Genomic DNA, 23,181 nt, shown 5'->3' with positions numbered 1-23,181 from the left:
CCCAGCCCCTAGAGCCTGGCACTTTGAACTTGGACTTAAAGCCTCCAAATTGTGAGAGAATAAACTCCTGTTTGTTAAGGCCATCCCATTTGCGGTATATTCTTGTCAGAGCAGCACTAGGTAACCAGAACAGATAAAAATACCAAAATGGCTGGTGAAGGAGAAAGACCAAAAGTTTAACAGATAAATTTACCAACAAACAGAAATGTGGATGGGTTACAGAGTATATAAGTGAAGGTGCATGGAAATTGATGAGGTTATATAAAGGAGTTCCCTACAGTCAGGAGAAGCTTGGGGAGAGAATGAGCCTTGAATTTGACCTTGAAAGATTTAACTGGTCTAGGAAAAGGATCTCTAGTTCCAAGAATATCTACTACTCATAGCTCTGGTAAATAGTACTGTAACAGCTGATAAGAACCAGGATGGCACATATACCAACCATACAGAACCATTCAGAAGTAAGAATTTATCAGTATTTATAGGTATAGTTCAGCTTACCCAAGCTAAATTACCTTTAGAATATTTGACAGCTAAATCCTAGTGAACAGGTGTTTCATGCTGTACTTCAATTTATCCCCTTAGAAACACAAAAGGTGAGTTACTATATGATCAGGGTCCTTCTCCAGACATTGTAGACAAATAATCTTATTAATATTCAGAATTAAGATCATATATGGATCTAAAATATCTATCTAGAACATGAAGATGTTATCATAGAGATGTCAAATGACTTTCAAAATGAGTGTCACAAAAATCCTGATCTTCAGCATATGGATGTTAAAGGAGTTAAGAGACAGGAAAAAAAAAAAAAAAAAGGTGGCTCAAAAATTAATAGATTTGGAAATCATGTTAACAAAGTCAACACAATTTCCTTCTTGCAAGACTCACAAGACCTAACATGCTAATGTGCCCAGTGCCTCTCCAAGAACAAGACATGGTATAGTGTTTCTAAAATGATACTGACCATGGAAACTTTTTTATGGAAAACCCCCATGGGACTAATGTTCTATGGAAAGTATTTTGGCACATCCTCTGGACCATGGAGCCCCACATATTTGTCCAATATACATTCATAAACCCTGTAGACTCTCCAGAGGCCACGGCAACTAGAAAAAAACAGGTGCAAAATGTGCTGAAGTACTCTCAATTGAGCATGTAAACTTGGTAAGGGTCTCCAGACTGTAATCTATAGGATTAATGTAAAACAATTTCAGAATAAGGTAGTCCACCCATTGATTTATAAATACCAAGAAGAAACTTTTTTTTTTTTTTCAAATTCCAACACACTGCCTTATATAGAATTGTGCAGAAACACAATTCACTAGAATGAATACACACCACAGAGAGCCCTGACATAGACCCTCCCTTCTTAGAAGGTGTATACAGGTCTAAAATTGGCATAGCACTGCCTTCCCTTCTTTCCAGGTCAATTCCAGCCTCTGCATCTTCGTATTTTTTTGTTCTGTCCACTTATATTATTTGACTTCATCTTCTCTGCCTAGCTAAACATTTGTCCTGCTTGGATGTTTAATTATTTCATGTATGTACTTCTGTCCTTCTAAGAAAAGATTTTAAGGCCCTGATGACCATTAGCATCTTTCTGATTCTATCATAGTGCCTGACTCAGTACTGAGCCTTTATGAAGTATATGCATATTTAATCAACATGACTACAAGAGAACTCTAGAGTGATATCTTGAGAAATTTTACTCTGTGACCCAGAGCCCCTGGTTCTGTTTTTAAAATTGTTTTATTTTTCAAATATCAGTGAAACCTCTGACTGTCTCTCTAATATACTCTTCCTTACAAGTTGGAGAAAAGTAGGAGGAGAAGGAAAATTGCAGATCTAATAGAGACTCTAAGTGTGTACTACTAAACAATGCTTTAACGCTATATTGTGAATATAGTAGCCACTAGTCACATGTGTGCCTAAGGCACTTGACTGTTAACCAGAAGACTGGCGGTTGAAACCCACCAGCCACTCCTCAGAAGAAAAGGCAATCTACTTCTGTAGTGATACTGCCTCGGAAACCCAAGGAAGGGTCGCTATGGGTCGGATCCGACTCGACAGCACATAACAACAACAGCCACATGTGGCTATTGGCTACCCAACCTGAGATGCAATGTAATATTCACCCTGACTTTCAAAGATCTGGTACAGAAAAATGAATGCAAAATATCTCATTAATAATTTTTAATATTGTTACCTATTCAAATAAATGTTCTGGATATATTGGGTTAAATAAACTATATTGTTAACACATTAATAATACACATTATTTATATTAATTTCACCTGTTTCTATTTACTTTTAATACTGCTCCTAGAAATTTTTAAGTTATACATGTTGCTCACATTTCTTTTGGTCAGTACTGTTCAAGTGTTTGGAACTCAAGACTGAAAATAGCCCAGACATTAAATGTAGCTACTAATTTATAAAAACTAGCTTTATCTTTTTTTGAAGTACATAAGTGCTTTTTTAAAAAGAAAAGAAACATACAGTAGAAAACAAACTATCTTTGAAGATGAAACTGTGAGACTAAATTTTATATCAAATTTGAAAGTTGTACTAAATTATAGCTTTGATTAATAAAGTAGATGACAAAATGGAAACTGCAGTTGAAGTACCAGGACAATAGATTCTAAGCGAAGTGTGACACCATGATACAGAATACACAAAGGAGATGATATGATCTGGTCACAGGGCTCTTAAACTCTCATGCATGTCAAGAATATCTAAGTGTCTGAGGTAGTAAGGAGTAGGAAGCGGATTACTTAGGAGAGAACTAGGCTGTCAGTAGCTCTTTGCAGGAAGCAAGTGGAGGGCCACTTTATGATGCAAAGTCAGGAGATGGGCTTCAAGGAGACTGCTCAGATAGCATGATATGTTTGTAGAACACTGAAGACAAGGGACTGACTAATTTCCAGAAACTGGCTGGCCAGGTGCTCAGACATAGTATAAGGAAGAGATGCTATTATGTCAAAAATCGGTTTGTACTCTGGGAATTTACTTAACTATCACCCCGAGATACCTAAACTCTGAATCAAGACTATTCTCTGAGGTCACTTTTTAGCTAAAAGGTAGACTGGCTCAAAAAATAAAGAATATTACCTGTGAGTACTGTGCTCCTTCAAAAAAATAATCACATATGAGACCAAATGGTCAACATTTAATCTAAAACAAAAATAAGAAGGCAAGGGGATTAAAAAAAAAAATAGAGTACTGGATATGGAACAACAAGAAGGAAAATAATGAGAATGTTGACAGCCTATGTAAAATATACCTAATGTCACTGAGGATATGCCTAGAAAGTTGTTAAAGGGAACCTAATTTACTGTGTAAACTTTCACCAAAAACACAATTTAAAAAAAAAGAAAAGCTGATCTAAGTGGCTTAAATCCTTTCCCAGAGAGTGTATAGATCACCAAAGAGGGCTCCAAAAGAAAGATTCTGGAGATACCAGGGGATGCCCAGGGGCTGAGGAAGGAAATATAAGCAACTGTTGTTGTTGTTGTTATGTGCCGTCGAGTCGGACCGGATTCATAGCGACCCCTCCTTGGGTTTCCAAGGCAGTATCACTACGGAAGTAGATTGCCCCATCTTCCTTCCGAGGAGTGGCTGGTGGGTTTGAACCGCCAGCCTTCTGGTTAGCAGTCAGGTGCCTTAGGTACTACGCTACCAGAGCTCCCATAAGCAACTAGTAAGATGCATTTAGGTTTTTTGTTTGGGTTTTTTTTTTTTTTTTTTTTTAAGTAAGATGCATTTACCCACATTTAGGGAGCCACAAGGGTAAAATTCTGCAAGTGACCAGAAAATGTCATCCATGAGCAAGAAAGCAGCAGCCCACAGAGTAGGCTGAGAGAGGCAGTGGTAGATGAAAATAAATTTATGATTACATCCCACCACCCCTGCGTGTTCATACTAGGCATGTATAGCCTTGAGAGGCATGGCAGCATGTGTTCCCTACGTGCAAGCAGTTACTCAACCACAAAAACTGAACATCTATATCAACAGATGTATTTCCTGGAATGATTCTAGGAAAATCAAGTTTATTCAATGATCTACCAGTTGCCAAATGTTGCAATACCACTTTATTCAGATGCGTAGTAACGTTGAGGGCACACTACCTCTGCTATTTACACATTGTTATTTACTTTCCATTTAGACTAAATACCAAAAATGAGGCTCATAGGGTTTCAACATATTTTAGTAACAACAATTTACCTTTTGGAAAGAACAAAGGATGCCTACTTCACAGGGCTCTGCCTTCCAAGGGCACTTTGAGAGTGGTCATTAGCCTGTGGCATTAATTAACAACAGCCATATATTTTTAAATTATTGTCAAAAATAAGGAGCCCCACAGTGGTTAATCTCTTGGCTGCTTACCAAAACGTCATGGTTCAAACCCACCAGCTGCTCTGTGGGAGAACAATGTAGTAGTCTGTTTCTGTAAAGATTTACAGCCTTGAAAACCCTATGGGGCAGTTCTACTCTGTCCAATAGGTTTGCTATGAGTCAGAATCAACTTGATCAACATGGGTTTGGTTTGGTTTCTTTTATTCTCAGAAATGCAGCACTGTAAAATTGACTTACAGAGAAGAAATGAATCTACACTATATCAATGCCTTCCAGAAAACTTCATGAGCAAAATCCATGAGAAAATCAGCCCCAGATTCCACACAGCTAACCAGACAGGCTTCCGAGACAAGGTCCTGTCTCTGTTTCTTTTTATTTGGTGAATGCATCCAAAATGCACCACCTGATTCTTTGGTAGCATAGTGCCTAAGGCACTTGACTGCTAACCAGTAGGCTGGCGGGGTTCAAACCCACCAGCCACTCCTCGGAAGGAAGATGGGGCAATCTACTTCCATAGTGATACTGCCTCGGAAACCCAAGGAGGGGTCACTATGCGTCAGGTCTGACTCGATGGTACATAACAACAACAACAACAACATCATCATCATTATGTTGGTCCCTTCCATTCATTCGATACACTGCAGACACTGCTTTCCTGGATTTGCAAAACAAATGCTCATCAGCCACTTTCTACGACAGTTTTTTTTTTTAATTGTTAAATGAAATCATTAAAAAAAACCTGTTGTGCAAAATCATCATTTTTCCATAAGCAGAGAAATTAAGGTAAGAGCAGAACAGAGTTTTGCACATGCCAACTGCCCATATGAAGTGGAATTTCAACCAACTTAACTGTCCTCTTTTCAATTCTACTTCATCATGCAATCAGTAAAAATTGTCCATGTCCATTAACACTGAAATTTCCTAAAGGAGGCAAGTATGATGCACAAAAAGCTAGATCCTCTTGCACTGTTCCACATCACTGATGAACTATGAATTGTTTCCATACTTTCATATTTATTCTACTCTACTTTTCCCTGTGGTTCCTTTTCCTTAAAGCTATCAAAATTCAAGATTGCTTTCCCCTATGTCCTATTTACTGATAAACTAAAACCTTACCGCTATTGAGTCAGATCCGACTCATAGCAACCCCTCCTTGGGTTTCCGAGGCAGTATCACCACGGAAGTAGATTGCTCAACCTTCCTTCCAAGGAGTGGCTGGTGGGTTTGAACCGCCAGACTTCTGGTTAGCAGTCAAGTGCCTTAGGCCCTACGCCACCAGAGCTCCCAGCAGAATAATCAAGAGACTTTCTTGATTTCGCAAAAATCCAGGTAATATCTTCACAGTGGGTAGGAATTTAAAACAATTTAATCTTGAACAAATGAAGCAGGATTTAGAAGAACCCACACGCATGCTGACATGAAGATCTCCAGATAGAATAATGATAGAAAACTCATTAGCAGTATTTTATACTTTCATCAAAAAGTTTGATCTCTGGTTTACAGAAACTGTGACATGGAGACATTAATCCAATTTCATATAGATTTATAAGCCCGGCAAGAAATTTATTTTCATTGCTTTTTAATCTAAGTCAAGTTTTGACCCCAAATAGCTAAAATGTTTGATTATTGACTGTAGTAAGTAGTATTTTTAATCATTTAGTGCTGTTGTTTAAAACATATATAGCAAAATATACACCAATTCAACTCTTTCTCCATGGATAATTCAGTGACATTAATTACATTTTTCAAGTTGTGTGATCTTTCTCACTCCCCTTTCCCAAATTATTCCTCCAATGTTAACACAAACTCACTCCCTTCTAAGCTTCATATCTAACCTTTCGAGTTGCTGTTGTCAATTAGATCCCAATAGATGGTCCTTTAAAAGAGTACAATGCTCAAGACAGACACTGTTTACTGATTAAGCTACTGTTTGGTTTAAAGAAGTATAGTCACTAGAATTGATGCCTTATGATTTTAGCCTGTATCCAAAAGCTCAAATATCTCCTTGAAAGGGAAAAAAGGTAGTTACGTATTCATTTGAATATACTGCTGACTCTATAGAGGCAATTGCAAAAAACAGGTTCCAAATGTTTTATAGTTACAATATTTTATTGTATTGTATAATATTGTAAGAAACTGTATGACCTTCCATAGTAACTATACTTGAGGACAATATTCATTTTATACATCTATGTTTAGACATGTTGGCTCAGTCCTTTACAGCCCATTTATATGTATTGCAAACAGACAGTAATCCACCTCTGTCCAAATAGCAGACTGGTATCTTAAAAACATCTAAATCAATCAAATAGGAGTATGTTTCAATACCTTGCATGAGATATACCCAAGAAATATTCAAGACTTCTTTTTCTGGGTTTTTTAAATGATTTAAAAGCAACTTAACTCAATTCTACCTACCTAGATAAATTTCTTGAATTTTTTTTTTTATTACTTCTACTCTAAAACTCATAGATCCTAGATTTCTTTTCCTTATCATTCACCAGAAACTTATGCACAGTTATTAATGACCCCTTACTGGTAAAATTCAAGTAGAACACATTGGTTATATCCACAGGCTTGTAAGCCAGACTGGTTAGGGTTGAGACCTTGATTTTACGACTTACAAGCAGTATGATCTTGGGCAAATCATCTAACCTTCCTCTTTCTGCCTTTGTTTCCTCCTCTATAAAATGGGATTCATATGACTGTCCTCATAAGGTTGTTGCAAAGATTAAGTGACTCACTGAAGTAAAGTGTCAAGCACACTGTCTAGCACACCCTAAGTACTAAGTACTCACCAGCTGTTACCAAGTCTAATGGATTCTTTATGATTCTCATTCTCTCGTGCCCCTTTGATTAATTAATCTAACAATTGTCCAGCCATTTCTTACATCCCTCACTTTCAGCTTCTTTAACTCAGTATTCTCCTGGATCTCTTGCTTCTCTTCGCATTTTCTCAGTCTCCTTCCTTGGTTTCTCTTCTTCTCCAAGCTAATCCATCATTACTTTCATCATTCTTTGTTCTTCTTCTTTTACCTTCAGAAATCTCAACTACTCTCATATTCACTGTTCATAATACAACAGCATTGAGCAAAATTTTAATTGGTCTGCATTCTGAAGCAAGATGGGAAGATAAAAGTGTGATTCCACATGTGATTCTTCTGTGGAATTATTTTGTTGGCAGTAACTATGGTAATACCCAACTCTGTTGTGTTGTCATTGCTAAAACAGGCACTGACCTCATTTCAGTATTCTGATAACAAACACTAACATACTGTACTACTGAGCTAAGGAAACGATAAGTTCTACTGGTTGCTTAAGGTCTGGTCCAAGGGGAGAAAGGCAGGGGAAAAAAAAAAAAAAAGGAGGAGGTGGAAGTGGATGAGGAGAATCAGGAAAAGCATAAATGTAAATTACAGAAAGAAATTATGCAAAAGGAAGAGTAAAGAAATAAAATTTGTGATTTAAACAAATATACAAATAAATAGAATCTTTGATAGAGAATGCAGGAGAGGGTGGCAAACTCAAGTGTCCACAAGGGCCAAGAAGCAAACTAAATGAATAAATGAGGCAGACAAGATGTATGACAATAGGGAGCAGTGGAAGTTGTGGCAAGCTGAAAAACATTCTTAAAGGTATCCATGTTCAATTTTTAAAAAGTAAACAATGCAGACTAAACAAGTCACAAGCCTTCACTTTTCTTCCTTTGAGTTTAGAGAGACAGACAACAGTATAATATATCATTACTACCTGTCCATTGAGCTTAATGATACAGGAATTAAAAAAAAAAATCTATTTATTGTACTGGGTAAAAGCTAAAATTGAGACAAACTTTCTTCATAATCCAATTGCATTTGTTGAATGAATATTATGACTTATAATTTAAGCATTAATTCATTGCTTCTATCACAAACCAAAATACCATATTTATAGATTATTAATACTTACTTATTGGTCTAAAGTGATCCAAATCCTGCCAGCATTACTCCTCAAAGGGTGTTGCACACTTACAGTGGGTCTCCAAGGTAGTTACAGATGTAGAAAAGTTCCAGGATATCTCTCCCAGGAACAAAGCTGCTTACAAAGCTGCTTATCCTGATAGGTAAATGTAACTGACATTCTAAATGTTTCCTTCCATCTGTATTACATCATGACAGGAAGTTATTTTCCATTACCACCTGGTTTTGGTCAAAATGTACTTCCTTTTCTGCATCCTTACCAACTGAAAAATGAGTCTGTGGTCCTGAAAGATCATACTTCTGAAAGATGGGGTGAAGGTTAATTCAATTAGCTATCAACACTGTGATCAGCTTTGCTTAGAATGACACCAATGAAAAATATCCAGGGCTGTCCACAAATAGGCAGACAGCAATTACCACCAGGAGATACCTGTTCATATACGGTCATTATATCTCCCAATTTTCTGATGCTTTAAAAAGTAAGTCCAGTTCAACATGTATTGAACCTACTATGCATCGAACACTAAACTGGGCATAAGAATTAAAGATGATTAAACCATAGCTGCTTATAAAGAGCTTACACTCCAGTCAGTGAGGTGGATAAGGCAACTTGCTACTTCAACACAATGCACTACTGTCTTGTTAGGTGCCTGTGAGTAGATGTCAACTCACAGCAACCCCATGTGACAGAGTAGAATTGTTCCATAAGGTTTTCTAAGCTACAATCTTTATGGGAGCAGATCACTAGGTTTTTCTCCCATGGAAGCTGCTAGGTAGGTTCAAACCTCCAACCTTTCAATTAGTAGCCCAGTGCCTAATCGTTGCACCACCAGGGCTTCTTATACAATGTACCACCCGCTCATTGCCATCAAGTTGATTCCGACCCATAGCAACCCTATAAGACAAAGTAGAACTGCCCCAACTGGGTTTCCAAGCTGTAATCTTTATAGAAGTAGACTGCCACATCTTTCTCCCAAGGAGTGGCTGGTGAATTTAAACCTCTGACCTTTTGGTTAGTTGCCAACAGCCTAACCACCAAACCACCAGGGCTCCTTACAAGATCTGTTGTTGTTATGTGCCATTGAGTCTTCTTCGACTCACAGCAACCCCTCCTTGGGTTTCCAAGGTGGTATCACTATGGAAGTAGATTGCCCGACCTTCCTTCTGAGGAGTGGCTGGTGGGTTTGAACTGCCAGCCTTCAGGTTAGCAGTCAAGTGCCTTAGGCACTACGCTAAGTGCTAAAAAAAATTTAAAAAGAAAGAGAGAGAGAGAGACAGATGTGCAGGAATGCTACAGGATAATACAGAAGGAAAACTGAGCTCAGCCTCTTGGAAGAGAGAAAGGAAATGAGCAAAGGCATTTTGGAAGTTCATTTTAAGAACAGAAAACCACATCGCAATAAAAGCATAATGCAACTAGTCTAAGTGTTTAATCCATAATAAACAACTTGATAACTAGGTATACTGACCCAACATCAGTAGAAGCCACACTGAATACTTTCCTTTGCTTCAGAATGGATTTATTCTTATGCAATCCAACACTTTCATTAATCACTCTTGAAATTAAAGACATATATTTGAGTAAAAGAATACAGTTCCTTTAATTCCTTAAAGAAGTATACAGATGACTTTCACAGAGCAGAAAACAGGGAAGACTCTGTAACTGAAAATACAGTTCTTAAAAAGATTCTCTTCTCCTGTCTGGTGGGGGAAATTACGCTCATATTTCCCTTCTACCATCAAAGACTCGGAGTGTGCTCAAAGGTAGAACAGACTGAGGGTAATGATTGAAAACCACCTGCTTCCTGCCCCCCAAGTTCTACTACTGCAAAGGCCAGAATAGATGTCATTTAGGAATTACTTTGATTTAGATTATCTTTGTTGTGAAGATTCTATGGGACTCAGAGAATATGCATCTTTGTGCAGATTTCAGGAAAGCCTTATAATTGGGGCAGAGCAGTCAAGGACACCTCAAAATATAGAGAAACTTCTGAATAATATAACTATTTTGATTAATAGTTTAAAAGGTTAGCACATTCACACCATTTCTCAATCTCAGGCCCAACCAAGTCAGATCTTTGAAGAAAGAATTATGGAGTTGTTCAATATTATCCCATCTTTATCAATAATCATCCTCAATATCTAGAACGATGAGTATCAGTACCCTTTGGAACGAATTATTAACCACTTTGTTAGTAGTAAAAATGCCCAATAACTTCATCTTATTAACGATTTTTCTAAAACAAACTGAACCTAGCATTACTAACTGAGAAACTATTTTTACACACCACTTCTCAAATTAAACATTAACAATTTTAATCTTCTAAAACATCTTCATTGTTTAGATGCTAAAAGAAATGGTTGTCTTTGTTATTTCATTATACACTATACATACACCATTATACAGTATACATATACATACTTTGTTACACATTATACCATTAAAACCAAAAACCAAAACAAACTGCCATCAAGTCAATTCCAACTCATAGTGACCCTTCCTTGGGTTTCTGAGGCAGTATCTCTATGGAAGTAGATTGCCCAATCTTCCTTCCAAGGAGTGGCTGGTGGGTTTGAACCACCAGCCTTCTGGTTAGCAGTCAAATGCTTTAGGCACTATGCTACCAGAGCTCCCATTACATATATATAACACAGTAAATATATTTGTGTAAGTTGTACAGAGAAACAGTTCAAATGAAGAGCTCCAAAAAGTTGTCACAATGCAATGTAAAGGAAGAGTCCATAAGTCATCACACATCAACACCACGCAGTGGTTTTATTAACAGAAACACAACATGATTTATCTGGTAATAACAGTAATTGATCTACAGCTACTTGCTTAAACATGGTATTGCTTTATTATCAAATAACTGAATTCAGGTGAACTTAAAAAAATAGAAACAGAGAATCAACAATTTCTCAAATACCACACTCTTCTGCTCTTTGTTATTAAGTAACATACATTCAACACCTGCTACTGACCCTTTACTTTTCATCTTAGAATAAAAATGGATGGATAAAAATGATGACTATAGACAAAATTCATGAGTATTATTCCAGAGTCAAATTATTTCAACCCTCAAAGCCTTCACATTATAAAACCAGGAGTCATGAGAAAATGGTTATGAATGTAGAGACAAGATGATTAATAAGGCCAAAATTCAGAGAAAAAAAATATTAAGAATATTACACATTCGTGTATATCTCAATAGCATACATGCATTTATACGTAGGAAAATTAGAATATTTCTTTTAATTAAAAGCAGTAGGGAGTTCTGGTAGCATAGTGGCTAAGGCACTTGACTGCTTACCAGAAGGCTAGCAGTTCAAATCCACCAGCCACTCCTTGGAAGGAAGATGGGGCAATCTACTTCCGTAGCGATATTGCCTCAGAAACCCAAGGAGAGGTCGCTATGAGTCAGGTCCGACTCGACAGCAAATAACAACAACAACAACAGTAAGCATTGGGCTTGAAAACAGAAAGTCACATTCAAATGAAACCTTGTAATTATCTGTGCAACTTTCAGCAGATTCCTAGATCTCTCTGAGCCTTAGTATTCTCATATGCAAAAGCAAGGATAATTATACATTCTTCAGTAGGGTGCAGTGGAACTGAATAAACCTATATGTGAAAGTACAAGTTCTCTCCACACACTCAGTATTTCTAGGGAGAATTTTGAATGCTGAACTTATATACTACTGAAGCCCCCAAAAGGTCCTAATAGATCTTTAGGTGTATTTAGGTACATTCATTCTAAACTTTTCCTTTTCTATACAGATGTTTTATTTGTTTGTAACATTTCCCCAATTTAATAACAAGCTTGATTCTTAATGTTATGGAAAACTTTCCTTCTATCTTGATGCCAGTCAGTCCTTACGCATTGACAAGCATTGCTGAATAACATGCACGGACTTGGGGCCACTGTCTTGCCATCCTAGGAACATGCCCCCAGTGGTGATTCTGAAAATGATTCTGAAAAGCTCAACAAAATTCATGAAGAAGCCGTGCAAACCCAAAGCCCTTCCAAATCAATACTAGCTTTGGGCACCAGCACATCTTTATACAAATGATAAGAAGCCATTACCTCTTTCACACTGAGGTCCAGTAAAACCGTAAGTGCAAGCACATCGATTTGGGGCCACACACCTCCCTCCGTTGAGACAGCCACTTTCACAGACAGCTGTAAAATAAGGACAGAGAAGCTGAAAGGCTTTACCTGCAAATAGATGATAATGAAACAGCCCTTACCATCCCCTGAAGATACAATGGATACAAGATCTAAATAATCACCCTGCTATTTGTTTTATGTAGTCACTCTACAGGTCCAACTCTTAGGTAGTGCTGCCTCATCTGGAATGCATTTGTACCTGCATTAATGCTGATGGTTTTGTTCCATGAAGTATCTGAGCAATGCTTTCAGTTGTGCACCTAAGAACCAGGTCCTTTAAAAGATATTTCACTGCACGGGAGTTGTGCTAGCTGACTCTTTGCTTGTGATTTACGGTATAACTTTGAAAGGGCTACCATGGGAGGACACCTTAACCCCTCTGATGTCAGCCCTGCAGAAACATGGCATGTTACTCACACAATCAACTGCAAACAACAAAATTTTAATACTGACCTTTGGTAATTTAAGTACCACAATAAAGACTCAATGGAGTATTACAGCAGAATCCATGGAAACTACTGGTGGGATAAGTTGAGAGGTGCTTGAGGAAGGGACTTTTCACTTATTTTAAAAGGCCATAAAATAAGAATTGAAAGTTCATGCTTTGAACAACTTTTTTCTCTAATTTTCTGCAACTCTTCCATGCACAGCTTCTCTAGGCATCTTTATCACACGTGCTATGCTCTCCCAGGCTAAATCTGCCTGCCTCACCCACTCTTCAAAGCCCAATTTAAACCCCACTTCTCTGTGAAGCTTCCAAAATACCTCTGGTTAAAATTATTCCTCCTTCAAGTGTTTATAATGCATTTTTCTCTTCCTTCTGTGACCCCCATAAAGTTGAGCCAGTCCCCTGGCTAAGCAAGGAGCTTAGCTGGCAGACAGTGTCCATTTGCCAACCTTCAGATCTGCTGTGATATTGACACCAAAGATACACACCCTGGGTTGCTCCCAGCCAATCACTGAGCAGAGGGGTAGCAAAGCCTGGCCATTTCTGTCCACCGTGGCAATCTTTAATAAACAGTCTGCTATTGGCTCCCCATCAGCCTGGCCAATTCTTTCTTAGAGCTGTCCTCTTTCCTTTAGCAATCCTCTTTTCCTTACACTCTCCTTTCACAAGGATCAGTCCTGCTTCACGGTCTGCAGCCCTTCCCCTCCTACTCCTGCATCTGCTCTCATTTATTCCTCACAGGTGTGTCCCCCAATAAATTTCCTGTATGTCCAACCTGTCTTAGCATCTGCTTCTTGAAAACCTGAACTGACACACTTATAATCAAAAAATTATAGCAAGAGTCCATTTCTCATCACAGAATTAAAAAGCTTTATGTGTATTAAGTGTTCTGATCTGCTTCTTAATTTGTACTCATCAGATAACAGGGGGAGAATAAAGAGATTTTACACAGGAAAGATATTTAGAGATTGCCTAAGCCCACCCTCCCATTTTACAGATGAGAAAACTGAAGTCTAGGAAAGGCTTCCTAATTCTGCAAACATTAATGAAGCATATGCTATGTGCTACACTTTGCATTAAACTCTCTCATGCAACACAAAAGGAAGCAAGAAAGAAGGAGCTCCTCCTGAATTCTCTTGCCAAAAATGCCTTTGAGTCCATCTCCAACTCGCCATTTCTGAAGTCACAGCCTTAGTTAGGACTGGTCTTCCCACTTCCTATTTTTCCCCCCTAGTTCATCCTTCACACTATGGTCTCACTGTAAATCTTTGTAAGTGCAGTGTAGAAAGCCAGTATTTCAGAACATTATTTCATAGATTGTTTGGCTTCTACAGCTGTGACACTTACAATTTATATTACCTTCAAGGTATTAAAATACGTATAATCTTAGAGGAATTACTTAAGGTCCCTGGGCCCCAGTTTCCTCATCTGTTATAAGGTGATAATAATAGCAACTAACTCACAGATTGTTGTCATATTTAAATGAGTTCATATGTGTGAAAATATGCCAAACACACAGTAAACAAAGAGTAAGTAACAACAGTTGTAAGTTATTGTTATCTCACTTCACTTTCCTGGCTCTCTTTCAGAATAAAACAATATACACAAAGGCACTCAAAACCTGACCCATGACCTCCCATCCAAGCTCATCTTACTTTCCACCACTTTGCTCAGTACCTAAGCTCTCGCAACACCAGAGCACTTGCTACATCTGACATTCCGTTCTACACAGTATTCCAGTGCTTTGGCCCATGGTGTGTCATCTGCCTAGAAGGCTCATCCTCCATCATCTGACAGGTGAACTCCTACCCTTCCCTCAAGAATGACCTCAAGGGTACAGACAACAAAGATAAACCCTTTTACATATACAATACTGTGTTTTCAGTGATAACAAACATTAATCTACGGGTAAAGAGATGGGTAGACCAACTGAAGGATCAGGTATGTCTACACAAAAGGGAATATACCCATGCCCATATATAAGGCTGGCAGACAATATTTCTACGTAAGTATTTGTATGTGGTGTAAGATTGTCTAAATATATAATAGAACTAACAAAGGGCAAAGTTATGATACCTTCTTGGCCACAGCCTGAGGAACCACTCTGAAGGAGTGAGTAGTGGACCTGTGGGCTTGGGACCATGGTCACAGAGGACATCAACTGGCATAATATACTACACAAAAACATTGTTCCACATCCTACTTTGGTGAGGAGTGACGGGGGTCTTAAAAGCTTACAAGTGGCCATCTAGATGCAACAATGGGTCTCTCCTCGTCCAGAGCAAAGAAGAATGAAGAAAGCCAAAGATGCATGGAAACAGTTAGTCCAAGGGACTAGTGGACCATGCTATCCTCATGAGACCAGAAGAACTAGATGGTACTCAGCTACCGCTGTCAACCACTCAGAGGAGGATTGGTGCAAGAGATCCTGCAGAGAGTGGGAGGACAATGTAGAACAAAACTCAAAAGCATTAAAAAAAAAAAAAGACCAGGTTTACTGGTCCAATAGAGCCTGATGAGACCCCAATATTATGGCATCCCTAGTTAACCTTCAGATCTGGAACTCAACTCATTTCTGTGGCTTCTAGCCAAACAGGCAGGTATATAGGGTGAACATTTACATCAGGTAGATATACTCTCCAGAGAGATCAATCATGGGAGAACAGAAGGGCAGTGTTTTCCCAGGGAGACAGCTCAGGGGGTGGGAGTGCATGGTAGGGAAGGACACAAGGAAGAGGTAACTACAGGGAAGAAGTGGGAAGAGAGATATTATATTGTGGGGTTTTGCAGTCAATGTCATGAAACAAAATGTGTATGAACAGCTGTATGGAAAATCAATTTGCTCTGTAAACGTTCATGTACATTACAATTAAAAAAAGAAATTACCTCAAGGGCCACAATGCTGGGAAGGCTGCCCTGCCTCGCTTCTCTCCATGCTACTGCTATAAGCTGATAAAACTCAATCATTGTTCCTTATTACACTGCAGTGTGTGAATGGTCACTAGGCATTATATAAATATATTTATAATAGCAAAAATTGGAAATCACCTGAATAAATGTCCATCATTATGGGATTCATTAAATAAACAGTAAAAGTACATGTAATAGAGTATTGTGCACATGAAAATTAAAATGCACATGAAAAATGTTTAATGACATGGAAAATATTTCTAAAATAAGTGAAAAAATATATATACAATAAAATCTCACGTATCAAATATGCATTAAAAGACTGGAAGGTAAAACATCTGAAAAGATGGGATTATGGACAATTTTGATTTTATAGTTTTGGACTTTTCCAAATTTTCTGCAGATTGTATATATTCATCTTAAAATTAGAAGAAATAAGCTTTTTAACAGAATTTTCATCTTCTTCACAGCACAGAGACTGCTGGATGGCTAAAGAGTAGACAGAAAATAAATGATTTTCATGAATGAACCAAGACTCTGAACACTGTGAGGTAATACTACAGAAGCAGAATCTAGATTGTGCAACTAGAATGATGTAGATACCATTAACCAAGAGAAAAACATGTTTGGGGAGGAAGATGAGGTCGAGTTTTGAAACACAGGTAGTTCCTGGGTTAAAAATGTCTGGTTTACCTCCAATTTAGTACCTCGTTATGAACTAATCCCCTAGTTATGAACTAATCCCTGTAAAGCCAATTACATTTAAAACTCGGGATACATACAATGGTTCTCAATGACAAATGGGTGCTACTTTGTAACATTACTATTGTTACTATTACATTCAAGATATTTTACTGTATCTTAAAGTGTTTGAATGCTTTTTATGCACAGAAAGGTTCACTATATACTATACACTAAGACAAACATTTGACTAACTGATGCTAGATATGAACCACACCTAACTGTTCAATTTAAATACAAATTCAGCTTAAAGACAGGCATAGGAAAGGAACTCATTCAAAATCCGAGGTCTGCCTATCTTTCTTTATTTGAGACAATTCTTAAAAATCCAGGTGGAGATGTTCAGCAATTAAACGGAAATTATACACCTGGAATGAATGAGAATTCTGCACCTCTGAGGGTTATCTGAATCAAAGGGAAGAGGCAAAGCAGGAGGTGAATGAGACGCCAATGAATAAAACACCCATCCCCAAGGTTCCAGTTGGAAAACTGATGCTAGGTGTGTTGGGTAAGTTATCCATTCATTTACAAAAATGAACACCTGTAAAAACGCCATGTCACGGATAATCAAAGAAAATGCATCAGCACTTGTATATTTATTCTGTTTGTCTAACCACAGGTTAAAATTTGGAATAATTATAACCACAGTTTACATACGTTGTCCACAGTGAGTCCCGGTGTATCCTTTCTGGCAAAGACAGTGATCATCACTGCAGCTACCTCCGTTCATACATCGAATATTACAGTGTTGTACTAGAAAAGGGGGGAAGAAAGAATGATTCTTTTAACAAGATTTTATAGTGTAAAAGGAAAAAACAAGAATGATTTAAATGCTTAGATGACAACACTCAAGTGGAGTTGGTTTGTAATTATTCAAAGAGAAAGTAAAATCATTTAGCAGCATTCATATATTTATGCAGAAACATCTAATTAGCAATGCTAAATGTTATCATTTGTATGTATAAAATCATTTACAATACAGTATAATTGTTTCTTTGGCATTTATTTCAATAGCACTAAATGCCCACCCAAACTTAGCAGAAGTTACCACTCAAAGTCATTTCTGTAATGTATACCAATAGAAAATAGTGCCTCAAGTAATCATAAGAGACAAGATTACGATGGCAATAATTTTCCTGTACAAAGATTCACAGTCTCAGGTAGGTGGCCAGGAAAACAGTCACGGTGACAAAGTCTACAGAATTTCCTTAAAATAAATTTTGGAGGAAGCAGGGAAAAAAAAAAAAAAAAAAAAAACCTCAAAAGACATTCAATAACAAAAGTGCCTGATAATAGGAACAGCTAGAAATGGGTCTGAAAGAGCTGCACGTTTAAACTATAACCTTAAACCCAAATAAAACTTTGAAGTCTACTTTTTTTCAGATTGTCACCTATTGAAGTGTGAGCTGCAGGGGCCAGGGTAAAAGACCACAGGCCAACAGATTTAGACCTGAGATGATGACACATTAGAAGAAGACAAAATAAAAAGATGCCTGCAGGCTCAGTGGTAAGATAACAACAGTACAGACATGGGGTCTCATTTCTTTAATGTTTAGGCTTGTTTCTATTCTGGTAGTCTAGGCACCCTAATAACACTTTTCAAAATCCCAGGCGATTCCTTAGTCCTCCAGAAGCATTAAGTATATGACTTTGAGAAGACTAATGGCTTGACTGAATAAATTACTAATTCTTGTTGATCCATCCGCTATTCAAGGAGGCCAGGATTGGGCACTGGAAGTTTGTCTTATTCTACCCTGTCTTCCAACCTGTGGGAGTAAATTCCTAGGGAAAAAGCTTCAGATTTTTACTCAAGGAGAAGAGAATCCCTGCTTTCTGTGTAAGAACAAAAACCAGCTCCTTATGCTCAGTGGGCCTGGAGTACAGGGGACAAATTGTCTCCCGGGGTCAGGAAGAAGACTTCTCCCAACCTCCATTCTCTTCAGAACCACGTGTTAAGGGTCCTCAGCACAACATGGGAAAGTGGCTACCAGATTCAGGAGAAAAGGCCATTCTTATAAGGAGCTACACAAATCTCAACATGTCAACAGGGAAAAGAAGATGCAAGAACTTAATACTTACTATTTCCTTTCACAATTCCGAAGAGTCAAGCCAAGTTGAAAGAGGTACACCCTTTTAAAAATATGTCACACACTTTGTGAAACACCATCAAGGGCTCCCTATGTCTACTGCATTAAGAACCACCTCCATCTCTCAGCATTCCAGGCCCTCCTCAACATGACCCCATGCACCTTTCAGGGTTCATTTGCACACTCCTAATCCATTTGACTGCTAACCAGAAGGCTGGCAGTTCAACCCACCAGCCACTCCTCAGAAGGAAGATCGGGCAATCTACTTCCGTAGTGACACTCCCTCAGAAACCCAAGGAGGAGTTGCTATGAGTCGGGTCTCACTTGATGGCACATAACAACAACAACAATGCAATCTATCAAAGTCCTCAGGTGGCGCAAATGGTTAGGCACTCAACTTCTAGCTGAAAGGCTGACAACTGGAACCCACCCAGAGGTGCCTTGGGAGACATCCAAGGCCTGGTGATCTCCTTTGGAAAGGTCACAGCCTTGAAAACCCTATGAAGCAGTTCTACTCTGCACACATGGGTCACCATGAGTTGGAACCAACTTGTCTACAACTGATAACAAAAGATAACTTCTTATGACTGTCCCTTCATCTACTGATCAGTCATCCAATCACTCAACAAATATTTCACATGCCTACTAATAACCACACAAAATGCTAGCCACTGCATTTACCCAGTCTTTTTCTCTATCTGCACTGGACTCACTTGCTCTGGTGGCGCAGTGGTTAAGGCATTCAGCTGCTAACCAAAAGGTCAGTGGTTCGAACCCACCAGCCACTCTGCAGAAGAAGGATGAGGCAATCTCCTTCTGTAAGGATTTAAACCTTGGGAACCCTATGGGCCAATTCTACTCTGTCTTATAGGGTTATTATGAGTCAGAATCGACTCGATGGCAGTGGGTTTGGTTAGTGGGTTCTGGTTTCTTTTCATGGAATCACCTTTTAAATCATTCTCCTTGTTTCTTTGCTCCTAACTATCCAATGACACAGTTTCTACTACATTATGAAATGCTACCTATCTCCAAGACCCACTTCAAATGTTTCTTCTTTCCTTCGATCGTTTTTGACTTCTCCCTCCTTCTCCAACCAGATACGAGCCTTCTTTCCTCTGACTCCAGAGTACTTTATTCTTCTCCTCTGAAGCATATATTATATAATCTAATCATGTTTGTTACTTGTCCTACCCTCAACCCATTTGTCTAAAAGCTTCTTGAAAGTGAGGAGTGTCATGATTATTATTTTTATCACCATTGAGCAGCTAGTGTAGCACATTTTCTATATGCAGATGCTGTATAAAACTTCGCTAAATTAATTTCTATGTACTAACTCAAGCTAGCTAATAATGACACCAAAAGCTATGTTCAAAGATCAAACCGAGTCTGAGAAGTTGCCCATTATGTCCTAAGCACTTGTACAGTCCTAAATAGGTTGGATTAAAAATATTTTTATCTTTGTTCCCCCATGTATAAAAGCAGAAATAAATCCTTTGTTGAAGCATTGTTATAGAAATCAAGCAACCCAGGAAATTGATTAAAACAGATTTATTTTAGGCTCCAATAATTCTATTAAAATACCTCCCAAAATGCTTTTTAACTAAAAAACGACCTACAACTGTATAAAAGAAATAATTTGGTGAAAACTTTGGATGATATTCTAAGTAGGTCAGGAAAAGGACTATAGCTGCTTTAAAATTAGGAATTTAACTTAGCTTCATCCTATCTTAGAAAAACAGTGGGGATTAGGAAAAGCACAGGAAATGATGTCACTGGTCAAGCAGCATAGGAACTCAACCCACAAACTGATTTCAATTAAAGTGGTTCATGCCAAGAGCTAATTTCCATTCCCACATGAGCAACAAAGCCATTTGGCTAGTTTTGAGATTAAAAAAAATCTAACAGTAGTTTAAATAGTGCCTTCACATTATTTGTTCAAGTTAAAAAACATTATGCATTCTCCTGAGAAGAATGATCCGTTCACATTTAAATGCAATATAATAAAACTTCCCTGATACACTTTTATATTTTCCCTGTCTTTCAGCTGAAAGTTTTCCAACATAAAATATTCCTTCTCCTTTAAAAAAGAAAACTAGTTGGTCAGACATGTGAAACATGAAGGCACAGTTCTCCCAGTGGCCCACTCAAATCAATGAACCATGAATCCTTGGGCTGGAGCAAGTTCATCAACAAATAATAGGATCTTAATCACCTGCTTTGCCACAAACATGTTTACCATAAGAAACTTTACATTCTTTGTGAGTCTTAGATCTTTCAGACAAAGAAGAAAAACATAAGAATTTCTTTAACTATGGGAGCAATTACTGAGAACTTCTGTGGGTAAATAAAGGAACTAGATAGGCATCTTCATTACACAAGTAGTAGGCAGCTGAAAGAGTATATACCTACAAATGGGTTTTACTTTAGGAGTCCCTGGGTGGTACAAAAAGGAGCTATGGTGGCGTAGTGCCTTAAGGCATTTGACTGCTAACCAGAAGGTTGGTGGTTCAAACCTACCAGCTACTCTGTGGAAGAAAGACTGGGCAATCTACTTCCATAAAGATTTAGCGCCTTGGAAACTCAAAGGGGGTCACTATGAGTTGGAATTGACTTGATAGCAGTGACTTTGGTTTTTTTGGTTTCTGGATGGTGCAAACAGTTATGCACTCAGCTGCTAACTGAAAGGTTGGTGGTTTGAATCCATTCAAAGGTGTCTCAGAATAAAACTCTGGTGATCTAGTTCTCAAGGATCAAAGCCATTGAAAACCTCATGTAGTTCCACATTGGAACACATGGGGTTGCCATGAGTAGAAATCAACTCAACAGCAAATGGTTTATTTTTTGATTTGGGTTTTTTGTTTTGGTAGGAGGAGTTACTTTGGATTGAATCCTGACATTGCACATCCCAAATTTACTCTGATTTGAACCAGAATTCCAGATGCCAGGCAATTAGGAAACAAGGTTTTATGTCTATAGAAAAAGGCAACTGAAAAACTGGTTTCACTCAAACTATTGGTAGAAAATACTACAGCAATCGAAGTGTCAGTATGCATACTTATGCTGCCACACACACTATTCCTGAGACCCCTATGTTCTTAGTGAAGATGTCATCTAGAAATGGGCAAGCAGGCTCAAAGGATTTCAAGTAAGGCCCAAGACCCTGGAGTTAACACAGAATACTGTCATTTACCTACATCCCTATAGGATCCCAAACTGAATTTTGTTCCAGAAGATGTCAGTCATTATATTAGTCATTCAGCAAATACTTCCTATGTACCTTACCTTTGCCAGGCATCAGGAAGAGGAAAGGAAAGTTGCTTTAGCTTATAGCCCAGTACAAACTGACTACTAAAGCACTATCCAAGAGAGAACACTGTGACCACACTGTGGGAATGAGAGAGAGGCAGGGCTGGCACCTGGATTTAAATACCTCAGATAATGGTTTTCTTTGGGATACACTAGGTTTGGAATGATCCTAGGGAACTGCCATCATCTTGGCAAGCACAACTAGAAGAAAGAACGTTGGGAGCAAATGACAAATAAGCATCTGTATGACAAGCATGTATTTCAATTTTGGCCCCAAGAAAAGCACAGACAGACAAATTAAAACAACTAGTTGAACTCCAGGACTCTACACCTGAGACAACAGAGCTGCAGGGGCAGCTGGAGTCACTATGGGACAAAAACAATTTTCATTTGGAAAGTTAACAGCATTGATGCTACCCATAACTGCAAAAATGTTCTGTGGTGCCTAAAGCCATACAGCTCAGAAGAATATCTTCACTAAAGTACCTCAAGGAAAACCTAGCAGAGCTGGAAAAGGTCCAGAGAATGACAAGTTAAATGACAGCAGTGATAAAAGTGCTTCCAATAGTGGGCAGAATGGAAAACAAAAGAACTCAAGGGTTTCAAGGGCAAGTCTGAACAGATTATAGCACCACTTCTCTGCTCTTAAAAAAAAAAAAGCCCAGTGCCATCGAATCAATTCTGACCCATAGCAACCTTCACTGCGTCCCCAAGGCTGTAATTCTTTACAAAAGTAGATTGCCTCATCTTTCTCCCATGGAGCAGCTGGTACATTTGAAATGCCACCCTTCTGGTTAGCAATCAAATGCCTTACCCACTACATCACCAGAACTCCTTTTCCTCTCTCCTCTAGGTCCACATAAATCCCACCTTTTCAAGGTCAAAATTCCAGCATGATTTCTTATAAATATGGGAAAGATTTATACAGAAAGGCAAAGGAGCTAGAATAGCTAAACAATTTTTTAAAAGAAGAATAAAATGAAGGAGTTAGTCTATCTGATTTCAAGACTCATTATATAGCTGCCATAATCAAGACTCTGTGGTTCTAATGGCACCTCAGACACATGGATCAATGGAACAGAATAAAGAATCCAGAAATAGACCCATACAAATATGCCCACACATTTTTTACAAAGGTACAAAAGCAAATCAATGGATAAAGGATAGCCTTTTCAACAAATAATATTAAAACAATTAGACATCCA

General features: G+C 38.2%; 1 protein-coding gene across 1 annotated transcript in view; it reads right to left on the bottom strand.

Moving 5' to 3' along the window:
* FBN1 (fibrillin 1) overlaps nt 1-23,181 on the bottom strand; it is a 357,319-nt gene that overhangs the window by 278,699 nt on the left and 55,439 nt on the right. The window contains exons 5-6 of the mRNA XM_007935310.1: nt 17,241-17,336; nt 12,401-12,496 (exon numbers count right to left, since the gene is read on the bottom strand). Of these exons, the coding sequence (XP_007933501.1) occupies nt 12,401-12,496; nt 17,241-17,336 (192 nt within the window). The remainder of the gene's footprint in view (nt 1-12,400; nt 12,497-17,240; nt 17,337-23,181) is intronic.

Source organism: Orycteropus afer, unplaced genomic scaffold (assembly GCF_000298275.1).
Source record: "Orycteropus afer afer isolate SDZICR_OR568_19922 unplaced genomic scaffold, OryAfe1.0 scaffold00026, whole genome shotgun sequence".
Classification (NCBI taxonomy): Eukaryota; Metazoa; Chordata; class Mammalia; order Tubulidentata; family Orycteropodidae; genus Orycteropus; species Orycteropus afer.
This window is presented reverse-complemented; position numbering and strand designations above follow the sequence as displayed.